Consider the following 12500-nt stretch of genomic DNA (forward strand, 5'->3'; position numbering starts at 1 on the left):
TTAGAGACAGGTCAGTTTGGGGTACCAGTAGATAAGTAGAGAACAGGTCAGTTTGGGGTACCAGTAGGGGTTAGAGACAGGTCAGTTTGGGGTACCAGTAGGGAGGTAGAGAACAGGTCAGTTTGGGTTACCAGTAGAGAGGTAGAGAACAGGTCAGTTTGGGGTACCAGTAGGGAAGTAGAGAACAGGTCAGACTGGGGTACCAGTAGGGAGGTAGAGAACAGGTCAGTTTGGGGTACCAGTAGGGGTTAGAGAACAGGTCAGATTTGGGTACCAGTAGGGGTTAGAGAACAGGTCAGATTGGGGTACCAGTAGGGGTTAGAGAACAGGTCAGTTTGGGGTACCAGTAGGGAGGTAGAGAACAGGTCAGTTTGGGTTACCAGTAGAGAGGTAGAGAACAGGTCAGTTTGGGGTACCAGTAGGGAAGTAGAGAACAGGTCAGACTGGGGTACCAGTAGGGAGGTAGAGAACAGGTCAGTTTGGGGTACCAGTAGGGGTTAGAGAACAGGTCAGATTTGGGTACCAGTAGGGGTTAGAGAACAGGTCAGATTGGGGTACCAGTAGGGGTTAGAGACAGGTCAGTTTGGGGTACCAGTAGATAAGTAGAGAACAGGTCAGTTTGGGGTACCAGTAGGGGTTAGAGAACAGGTCAGTTTGGGGTACCAGTAGTAAGACATGACACAGTGCCTTTACATTTGGGGACATGGAGAGGAACAGCAGCAGTAACAGCCAGGATGAGGGAAGGACATAGAATCAGCTAATGTTGACACCAAGTGTTCCTCAACCTGTTATTTATAAAGCATCCAAGAACTAGGGTTTCTAGGATCAGTTTGGCCTCTTAGATCATCATGAATAACATGACATAGACAGGGGGCACCTGATCCTAGATCAGCACTCCAGCTCTTATTGTCTTGGGATGCTGTGTCAACATGGCAGCCATTGAAATTGTAAATCAGAAAAACGAGGTTGGTTAAACTCGGTGTACTTTATATTCGGCTTTGGGAGTAGGGAAGGGGCAGGAGTGAGAGGGGGAGTGGCAGTGAAAGGGTATACACACACACACAAGCACACAGACACACACACACACACACACACACACACACACACACACACACAGACACACAGACACACAGACACACACACAGACACACAGACACACAGACACACGCTAGCCATGCGTGCCAGGCTTCTAAGCTCTTCTTAGCTTTGGCTTGTGAAGGCTACACACACATTTAGGACTAACAAACATTCTCTGTGCTCAGTGAGCCCACGTGCTTTGGGCTGGTTTGGGTTGGTGCTCATATCTTATCTCGGGTTTGGGTTGGTACGCTACGCTACGCACCTCTCCCCCTGTCCCTCCGCCCCCCGGAACAGGGGTCACCTCCTCGCCCTTTGACCCTTTGTGGGAGTCGGCTCCTCCTTCTCCTCCCGCCTTCTTTAGGTTCCACACAGAGGGGAGAACACTATCACTCTATGTACCTATCTCTCTATCTATGTACCTATCTCTCTGTCTCTATCTCTCTATGTACCTATCTCTCTATCACTCTATGTACCTATCTCTCTATCTATGTACCTATCTCTCTGTCTCTATCTCTCTATGTACCTATCTCTCTATCTATGTACCTATCTCTCTGTCTCTATCTCTCTATGTACCTATCTCTCTATCACTCTATGTACCTATCTATCTATCTATGTACCTATCTCTCTATCTATGTACCTATCTCTCTGTCTCTATATCTATGTGCCTATCTCTCTATGTACCTATCTCTCTGTCTCTATATCTCTATCTATGTACCTATCTCTCTATCTATGTACCTATCTATCTGTCTCTATCTCTCTATCTATGTACCTATCTCTCTCTGTGTGTACCTATCTCTCTATCTATGTACCAAATCTCTCTGTCTCTATCTCTCTATCTATGTACCTATCTCTCTATCTCTCGATATATGTACCTATCTCTCTATCTATGTACCTATCTCTCTATCACTCTGTCTCTATCTCTCTATCTATGTACCTATCTCTCTATCACTCTGTCTCTATCTCTATATCTATGTACCTATCTCTCTATCACTCTGTCTCTATCTCTCTATGTATTTATCACTATATCTCTCTATCACTCTATCTATGTACCTATCTCTCTCTCTATCACTATATGTACTGTACCTATGTCTCTATCACTATATGTACCTATCTCTCTATCTCTCTCTCTATCACTCTATCTATGTACCTATCTCTCTCTATCACTATCTATGTACCTATCTCTCTCTATCTATGTACCTATCTCTCTATCACTCTATGTACCTATCTCTCTCTATCACTATCTATGTACCTATGTCTCTATCTCTCTATGCACCTACACATCTATGTATCTCTCTCTCTCTTTATCTCTCTCCTTCAGGTTTGAAGCAGAGGTGAGATCTCTCTAGCTAAGTATATACATATATTTCTATCTCAATCCTAATGTAGGTTGCTATCTCGGTCTTCTCTTGATATTTCGGTCTTTCTCCATCCTCCAATTCTTAATCTCTGACATTCTCTCTCTCTCTTTACCGTCACAAAGGTTATTCTTACTCATGGAGTAAGTTCTCTCTCTCATCTATCAAAATCTTGGTCTCCCTGTCAGTGTCATTTTGTTTCTCCTCTCTCTCTCCCTTGTCTTCATCTCTCTGTCACCCAGCACTCGAAGGCCATACCATGTTCATCCACAAGGTGGCGACATAATGAATCCAAATACACACTGAGTGAATAAAACATTAAAGGATCCTTTATTGATGTCACTTGTTGAATCCACTTCAATCAGTGTAGATGAAGGGAAGGAAACAGGTCAAAGAAGGATTTTTCAGCCTTGACAATTGATATTGTGTATGGATGTATTGTGTATGTAGATTGTGTATGTATGTATGTGTGCCATTCAGAGGGTGAATGGGTAAGACACAATATTAAGTGCCTTTGAATGGAGTATTGTAGTAGGTGCCATTCACACAGGTTTGTGTCAAGAACTGCAACGCTGCTGGGTTTTTCACGCTCAACAGTTTCCTGTGTGTATCAAGAACGGTCCACCACCCAAAGGACATCCAGCCAACTTGACACAACTGTGGGAAGCACTGGAGTCGACGCGGGCCAGGCAACCCTGTGGAACGCTTTCAACACCTTGTAGAGTTTCATGCCCCGATGAATTGAGGCTCTTCCGAGGGCAAAAGGTGTTCTTAATGTTTTGTACACTCAATGTGTATATACTACCTGTCTTGTCCCATACATCATATTATGAAATTCCTGAAGAATATCCTTCACTGAGGTAACAGTTTGACCATGATATACCTGAACCTTCACCGAGGTAACAGTTTGACCATGATATACCTGAACCTTCACTGAGGTAACAGTTTGACCATGATATAACTGAACCTTCACCGAGGTAACAGTTTGACCATGATATAACTGAACCTTCACCGAGGTAACAGTTTGACCATGATATAACTGAACCTTCACTGAGGTAACAGTTTGACCATGATATACCTGAACCTTCACTGAGGTAACAGTTTGACCATGATATACCTGAACCTTCACTGAGGTAACAGTTTGACCATGATATACCTGAACCTTCACTGAGGTAACAGTTTGACAATGATATACCTGAACCTTCACCGAGGTAACAGTTTGACCATGATATAACTGAACCTTCACTGAGGTAACAGTTTGACCATGATATACCTGAACCTTCACCGAGGTAACAGTTTGACCATGATATACCTGAACCTTCACTGAGGTAACAGTTTGACCATGATATAACTGAACCTTCACAGAGGTAACAGTTTGACCATGATATACCTGAACCTTCACCGAGGTAACAGTTTGACCATGATATACCTGAACCTTCACCGAGGTAACAGTTTGACCATGATATACCTGAACCTTCACTGAGGTAACAGTTTGACCATGATATAACTGAACCTTCACCGAGGTAACAGTTTGACCATGATATACCTGAACCTTCACTGAGGTAACAGTTTGACCATGATATACCTGAACCTTCACCGAGGTAACAGTTTGACCATGATATAACTGAACCTTCACTGAGGTAACAGTTTGACCATGATATACCTGAACCTTCACTGAGGTAACAGTTTGACCATGATATACCTGAACCTTCACCGAGGTAACAGTTTGACCATGATATACCTGAACCTTCACTGAGGTAACAGTTTGACCATGATATACCTGAACCTTCACTGAGGTAACAGTTTGACCATGATATAACTGAACCTTCACTGAGGTAACAGTTTGACCATGATATAACTGAACCTTCACTGAGGTAACAGTTTGACCATGATATACCTGAACCTTCACCGAGGTAACAGTTTGACCATGATATAACTGAACCTTCACCGAGGTAACAGTTTGACCATGATATACCTGAACCTTCACTGAGGTAACAGTTTGACCATGATATAACTGAACCTTCACTGAGGTAACAGTTTGACCATGATATACCTGAACAGAGATCCCCCATACATTCACACACACAAGCAGAAACAGTCCAAGAACAGAAGAGCTTGAATATGAATTATATCTCCAAAGGTAAATGTTATTCCCGATGACAGCTACAGCAAACAATAGAGAACGTTAGTGAAAATATGTCAAGAGAGAAAGACACTGGAACTTACGGTGTTCGTACTAACCTTAGAACTCTGCACGTGCAAAACCCCCGTAGAAAAACAGCCGGGAAGACGAGAGGAAGGACAGAATAGAGAGAAGACACAGAGAGACAGAGAGAGAAAAGGAAAAGGGTGTTAAAAACAACGGCCTGAACTTATCAAATCAAGTTCAATATTTTTTTTCAGTTTGAGAGCTGAGGGTTAGAAGGTTTCAGTCAAAATTCTTCAAAGTTAAGAAATAAAAACCAATGTAGTATTGTTTTTTTTATTTTTATTATAGAATTAACAAAAATAACCAGAGAAAAAGTTGCACTAGCAGGTGTTAAATTGAAGATTAATTTCACCCAATGTGTAAAAACAAGGTGCAAACCAGGGTTGGGGTCAATTCCATTTCAATTCCAGTCAATTCAGAAAATAAACCTAATTCCAATTCCAAATGTTCCTCATTGAAAAGCATTGAAGAGAATTGGAATTGAAATGGAATTGACCCCAACCCTGGTGCACACAGTAACGACTAGATGTAACCATGGTACACTAACCACTAGATTGCCATGCTATATAGGACAACAAAAGTAACACCATTTTCAAAAATAAACTGTTCCGTCCTTTCTAGCCTGGCCAAGTAGCACCAAGCAGGTGGGCTGTACACCACCAGCACACAGTAATCACCAGGCCTGAATAACATGTGTTATCCTGCAGTTCCCCCTCCCACCAAGGTGGGGCAGCGGTGAGCCATACTTACAGAGGGGGAGGTGGCTGCAGAGAGCAGAGGGAGGATCCCTCCACAGGCGATAATGATGTTGTCCACCATCTGAGAGATGAGGTGTATAGTGTTGTGGACAAAGATGATGTTCTCATTGCTGTTCACAAAGTCCATTACTGACTTGGTTGAATGGCTGGAGAGAGGAGAGGAGAGGAGAGGAGAGAAGAGGAGAGGAGAGAAGAGAAGAGAAGAGAAGAGAAGAGAAGAGAAGAGTGGAGAGGAGAGGAGAAAAGAGAGGAGAAGAGAAGAGAGGAGAGGAGAGGAGAGGAGAGGAGAGGAGAAGAGAAGAGAAGAGAAGAGAGGAGAGGAGAGGAGAGGAGAGGAGAAGAGAGGAGAGGAGAAGAGAAGAGAAGAGAGAAGAGAGGAGAGGAAAAGAGAAGAGAAGAGAAGAGAAGAGGGGAGGGGAGGGGAGAAGAGAAGAGAAGAGAGGAGAGGAGAAGAGAAGAGAAGAGAGGAGAGGAGAAGAGAAGAGGAGAGGAATGGAGAGGAGAGGAGAGGAGAGAAGAAGAGAGGAGAGGAGAGGAGAGGGAAGAGAGGAGAAGAGAGGAGAGGAGAGGAGAGGAGAAGAGAAGAGAGAAGAGAGGAGAGGAAAAGAGAAGAGAAGAGAAGAGAAGAGGGGAGGGGAGGGGAGAAGAGAAGAGAAGAGAGGAGAGGAGAAGAGAAGAGAAGAGAGGAGAGGAGAAGAGAAGAGGAGAGGAATGGAGAGGAGAGGAGAGGAGAGAAGAAGAGAGGAGAGGAGAGGAGAGGGAAGAGAGGAGAAGAGAGGAGAGGAGAGGAGACGAGAAGAGAAGAGAGGAGAGGAGAAGAGAAGAGGAGAGGAATGGAGAGGAGAGGAGAGGAGAAGAGAAGAGAGGAGAGGAGAGGAGAGGAGAGGAGAGGAGAGGGGAGAGGAGAGGAGAGGAGAGGAGAGGAGAGGAGAGGAGAGGAGAGGAGAGGAGAGGAGAGGAGAGGAGAGGAGAAGAGAGAGGAGGAGAAGAGAGAGGAGAAGAAGAGAAGAGAGGAGAGGAAAAGACAAGAGAAGAGAAGAGAGGAGGGGAATGGAGAGGAGAAGAGAGGAGAGGAATGGAGAGGAGAGGAGAGGATGAGAGGAGAGCAAGGATGAGAGGAGAGGAGAGGAGGAAGAGAGGGGAGTGAGAACAGGGAAAGAGGAGAGAGTGAAGAGTTAATAATAAAGTGTTGTTCACGAGAGAGAAACGAGAGGGAAACAAGAGGGAAACGAGAGGGAAACGAGAGGGAAACGAGAGGTCTCCCGTTTATTTCAGTCTCTTTGTCTGTAAACTCAGTTCAAAAGGTGCTCACTCTCAAACCAAGGAATAACCCAATGAGGAATAACCCAAGGAGGAATAACCCAGTGAGGAATAACCCAATGAGGAATAACCCAATGAGGAATAACCCAAGGAGGAATAACTCAAGAAGGAATAACCCAAGGAGGAATAACCCAAGAAGGAATAACCCAATGAGGAATAACCCAATGAGGAATAACCCAAGGAGGAATAACCCAAGGAGGAATAACCCAATGAAGAATAATCCAAGGAGGAATAACCCAAGGAGGAATAACCCAATGAGGAATAACCCAAGGAGGAATAACCCAATGAGGAATAACCCAATGAGGAATAACCCAAGGAGGAATAACCCAAGGAGGAATAATCCCCTGGGTGTGGAATATCCCCTGGGTGTGGAATATTCTCTGGGTGTGGAATATTCCCTGGGCGTGGAATATTCTCTGGGTGTGGAATATGTTTTGTAACTTCAGTTGCTTCTTCATTTCCTACGTATTGATCTATAGTTGATTTGACCTACATAAAAGTGAAACACTGTACCCCAGGCCATCGCAGGACCATCTATCTCCAGCCCTGAGTGGCTCTGGTCTACAATAGTGCACTACACAGTGTCTAGTGTGACTGTCGCTGACCTCCAGAGCGAACACACACACACCTCCTCCAGACGTGTACGTCTGTCTCCAGGGCGAACAGCAGGTCAGTGAGGAGGCGCTGGTGCATGGGCGACCACTTGAACTCTGGGATACGGAACATGGTGGTGCGAGGGCCTGGGCTGAACTGGCGTCGCTGCTCCTCCGTCATGGGCATCCCTCTGAAGCCCAGGTCCACACGCAGGTCACGTTCCAACTGGGCCGCCGTACGACCGTGGAGAGCCTGTAGAGGGGAGGTGAGACAGGTCGAGGTAAGTCGGCGGTTCGGTTCCTGAGCTAAAACCAACAGTTGAAAGAACCTTATTATTGACAATAAAACAGAAGAACAGAAGCTAAGCTAACCTCTAAGATAACATCTAAGTTAAAAACCATGTCAGGGCTAATAACCACGGCTAAGCCAACAGCTAAGTTAGGAACCATTTCAGAGCTAATAACCACAGCTAAGCTAACAGCTAAGATATAAACCATTTCAGAGCTAATAACCACGGCTAAGCTAACAGCTAAATTAAAAACCATGTCAGAGCTAATAACCACGGCTAAGCTAACAGCTAAATTAAAAACCATGTCAGAGCTAATAACCATGGCTAAGCTAACAGCTACGTTATAAACCATTTCAGAGCTAATAACCACGGCTAAGCTAACAGCTAAATTAAAAACCATTTCAGAGCTAATAACCACGGCTAAGCTAACAGCTAAATTAAAAATCATGTCAGAGCTAATAACCACGGCTAAGCTAACAGCTAAGTAATAAACCATTTCAGAGCTAATAACCACGGCTAAGCTAACAGCTAAATTAAAAACCATGTCAGAGCTAATAACCACGGCTAAGCTAACAGCTAAGTTATAAACCATTTCAGAGCTAATAACCACAGCTAAGCTAACAGCTAAGTTATAAACCATTTCAGAGCTAATAACCACGGCTAAGCTAACAGCTAAATTAAAAACCATGTCAGAGCTAATAACCACAGCTAAGCTAACAACTACAGCTAGGTTCACTTTTAAAGTTTGAAAGTATCGAGATCGTTAAGGATACATTTTGCTATTGTAGTTAGCCAGCCATGGACTTGTTTATCTGAAAACAGTAACCAACGTTAACTATAGAGTTACCTCAACTGACCTAAGACACTTGAGGTAAGATATTTGACACACCAGGACGATATACCTGAGTAGTGGCCGTGGTCTGGATCTTCATCTCCTTCCCATCATCAGACCTTTCTGTATCAGACGTGGTGCTCACTGTGTCACCGCCAGCCTTACCCCCTGCCACCTCTCCATCTGCCCCAGACGGACCCTCTCCCCCTGGGTAGCCCTGGATCTCAGCTGCCTGGCTCTCTCTCTGGGCAATGGAGCTGATGTCAGCCAGGGGGCTCTGGATCTTGAAGGGCCCGACCTCGGGGAGCCCTCCCTGGGCATGGCTCAGGTCTGAGCCCCTGCAGGAGGTCATGTGGGCTAGGAGACTCAGGTCGTCGCTGGCACTGGTGGAGGAGTGGACGGGGCCAGAGCCTAAGGGGTTGGGCTGGTCCGGGCTGGGCAGAACCAGAGGGTCTGTGGTGGCCAGTGCTGGAAGCAGTTTCTCATCAACCTCAGGGGGAGAGAAGAGAGAAAGATACCATTCAACATGTCGTCCAACATAGAGAAGGTGATGACGTCTCCCAGAAATACCACAACAACACCTTGTTTCAATGGATGGTGCTTTCTTATTTAAAAAGGTGACACATTTTGACCTGTCAAAGTGATTACAATAAAGTATATTGATGTGAATGAGAAAGACAGAGAGGACGAGAGGAAGGGACGAAGGAAGGGAGGGAGAGAGGAAGGGAGGAAGGAAGAGAGGAAGGAAGGGAGGAAGGAAGAGAGGAAGGAAGAGAGGAAGTAAGGAAGGAAGAGAGGAAGGGAGGAAAGAAGGGAGGAAGAGAGGAAGGGAGGAAGGAAGGGAGGGAGAGAGGAAGTAAGGAAGGAAGACAGGAAGGGAGGAAAGAAGGGAGGAAGAGAGGAAGGGATGACGGAAGGGAGGGAGAGAGGAAGGGAGGAAGGAAGGCAGGAAGTAAGGAAGGAAGAGCGGAAGAGAGGGAGGGGGGAAGGAAGGAAGGAAGGAAGGAAGGAAGGGAGGGAGGGAGGAAGGAAGGAAGGAAGAGAGGAAGGGAGGAAGGAAGGAAGGAATGAAGGAAGGAAGGAAGGAAGAGAGGAAGGAAGAGAGGAAGGAAGGAAGGAAGAAACCAGGTAGTGCAGCAGAGGCATCACAACTTCCTACAGTGAGATAGCTCCTTGATACTGTGTAAATACAGAGACAGTATTTATTCCTTATCATGATGTTGTTACTACCACAGGAAATGAAGGGACTATTCCTATTAAAATACCTTTTTAACCCCTACCTTGCTGAAGAGGAATCCGTTGTTGCTAGGGACACTATCTTTCTCGTCGGCAAGGGTGATGAGCGGACCCATGTTCCCATCATCCTCCATGGCGCCCAGCCCCGTGACCACCGTCTCATCTTTAGATGTCAGGTTACCGTGGTTCCCTTTCAGCTTCTGCACCACGGCACTGTAGGCGCTGTCCAGCAGGGAGTCCACCTCCACCAGGGGCCCGTTCTCAATCCTCCCTCCGCCTATCCCTCCTCCTCCCAATCCCTCCATCCTCCCTCCTCCTATCCCTCCTCCTCCCAATCCCTCCATCCTCCCTCCTCCTATTCCTCCTCCTCCCAATACCTCCATCCTCCCTCCTCCTATCCCTCCTATCCCTCCTCCCAGTCCCTCCATCACTCCTCCTCCAACCAGTCCCCCCATCACTCCTCCTCCTCCGACCATCCCTTCTGGAGACAGATCCAGGTCGTCTAGTTTGACCTCTGTGGCCTCCACCTTCTCCGCCTTGATATCCACCAGGAGGTCATGAACTTCGACCCTAACGCCTGACCCCTGACCTTCCTCCCCAGGGGTCAATGCCTCTCTGTTGGGTCCCTTCACGCCCAACCCGACCCCTCCCTCAGCAAGCAGATTCCTGGAGACCCCTCCTGCTCCTCCCTCTCCGTACTCTGCCTCACTCTCGGGGGTCTGGCTCTGGGAGTGGTCGTCCAGCTCGCGGATCTCCAGGTTGCCGTTGACGACGGGGGCGGGCGTGGCCGAGAGGCCGGAGATGGTGGAGACAGAACCTTTTTTCCCCTTCTTGATGTTCTCCTCCTCCTGTCGCTGGTACTCCTCGTACATCTTAGCCAGGTACTCCTTATGGGCCTCGTACGTTACCTATGGAAGATCAATGACTAATTATCAATAACATCTTAGCCAGGTACTCCTTATGGGCCTTGTAGGTTACCTTACAGAGGGGGAAACATAATCAATAACTAATAATCAATAACATCTTAGCCAGGTACTCCTTATGGGCCTCGTACGTTACCTTACAGAGGGGGAGACATAATCAATAACTAATAATCAATAACATCTTAGCCAGGTACTCCTTATGGGCCTTGTAGGTTACCTTACAGAGAGGGAGACATAATCAATAACTAATAATCAATAACATCTTAGCCAGGTACTCCTTATGGGCCTTGTACGTTACCTTACAGAGGGGGAGACATGATCAATAACTAATAACATCAGAGATCAATAACCAATAACTAATCCATCATTTGTTATCAATGTGTTTTCATTATATAAACGGTACAAGGCTGATTGACATCATGTAACACTTGCAATAGTCTAACATGAACAAAATAATACCCACAACCCCCCCTGACTCCAGCCACCCAACATCGTGTGATTACCTTGGAGTGAGCAATGGACAACGTATCCACCCAGACCCTCCATCCACCCCACTCATACTTGATGGCGTGGTAGAGCAGGATCCTGAAGATGTTATAGACCATCTCCATCATCTTCTGTTCCTCTGGGCTCTTGGGGTTGATGTAACCCAGACTGAACATCCAGTCCTGCCACACTGAACACTGTAACAGACACCTAGAGACAGACAATATATCATCAATAATATCATCAATATATCATCAATAATATCATCAATAATATCATCAATATATCATCAATATGTCATCAATAATATAATCAATAATATCATCAATAATATCATCAATATATCATCAATATATCATCAATAATATCATCAATAATATCATCAATATATCATCAATATATCATCAATAATATCATCAATATATCATCAATAATATCATCAATAATATCAGTAATATATCATCAATATGTCATCAATATATCATCAATATATCATCAATATATCATCAATAATATCATCAATATATCATCAATATATCATCAATATATCATCAATAATATCATCAATAATATCATCAATATATCATCAATATGTCATCAATAATATCATCAATATATCATCAATATATCATCAATAATATCATCAATATATCATCAATAATATCATCAATAATATCAGCAATATATCATCAATATGTCATCAATATATCATCAATATATCATCAATATATCATCAATAATATCATCAATATATCATCAATATATCATCAATATGTCATCAATATATCATCAATATATCATCAATATATCATCAATAATATCATCAATATATCATCAATAATATCATCAATAATATCATCAATAATATCATCAATATATCATCAATATGTCATCAATAATATCATCAATATATCATCAATAATATCATCAATAATATCATCAATAATATCATCAATATATCATCAATATGTCATCAATAATATCATCAATATATCATCAATAATATCATCAATAATATCATCAATATGTCATCAATAATATCATCAATAATATCAGTAATATATCATCAATATGTCATCAATATATCATCAATATATCATCAATATATCATCCATATATCATCAATATATCATCAATATGTCATCAATATATCATCAAAATATCATCAATATATCATCAATAATATCATCAATAATATCATCAATATATCATCAATAATATCATCAATATAATCATCAATATATCATCAATAATATCATCAATATATCATCAATATATCATCAATATATCATCAATAAATCATCAATATATCATCAATATAATCATCAATAATATAATCAATATATCATCAATATATCATCAATAATATCATCAATAATATCATCAATAATATCATCAATATATCATCAATATATCAT

The 12500-nt window shown here is 43.4% G+C and overlaps 1 protein-coding gene across 1 annotated transcript in view; it reads right to left on the reverse strand.

The window, feature by feature from the left end:
• The window catches only part of LOC139400576 (neurobeachin-like), a gene marked incomplete at its 3' end in the record, with an annotated part of 23531 nt that overhangs the window by 4976 nt on the left and 6055 nt on the right, over positions 1–12500 (reverse strand). The window contains exons 4-9 of the mRNA XM_071145346.1: positions 11100–11292; positions 10132–10581; positions 9718–9933; positions 8508–8927; positions 7351–7568; positions 5386–5548 (exon numbers count right to left, since the gene is read on the reverse strand). Coding sequence (XP_071001447.1) covers positions 5386–5548; positions 7351–7568; positions 8508–8927; positions 9718–9933; positions 10132–10581; positions 11100–11292 — 1660 coding nt within the window. The remainder of the gene's footprint in view (positions 1–5385; positions 5549–7350; positions 7569–8507; positions 8928–9717; positions 9934–10131; positions 10582–11099; positions 11293–12500) is intronic.

The sequence above is a fragment of the Oncorhynchus clarkii genome, unplaced genomic scaffold, assembly GCF_045791955.1.
Source record: "Oncorhynchus clarkii lewisi isolate Uvic-CL-2024 unplaced genomic scaffold, UVic_Ocla_1.0 unplaced_contig_6968_pilon_pilon, whole genome shotgun sequence".
NCBI classification, from domain to species: Eukaryota; Metazoa; Chordata; class Actinopteri; order Salmoniformes; family Salmonidae; genus Oncorhynchus; species Oncorhynchus clarkii.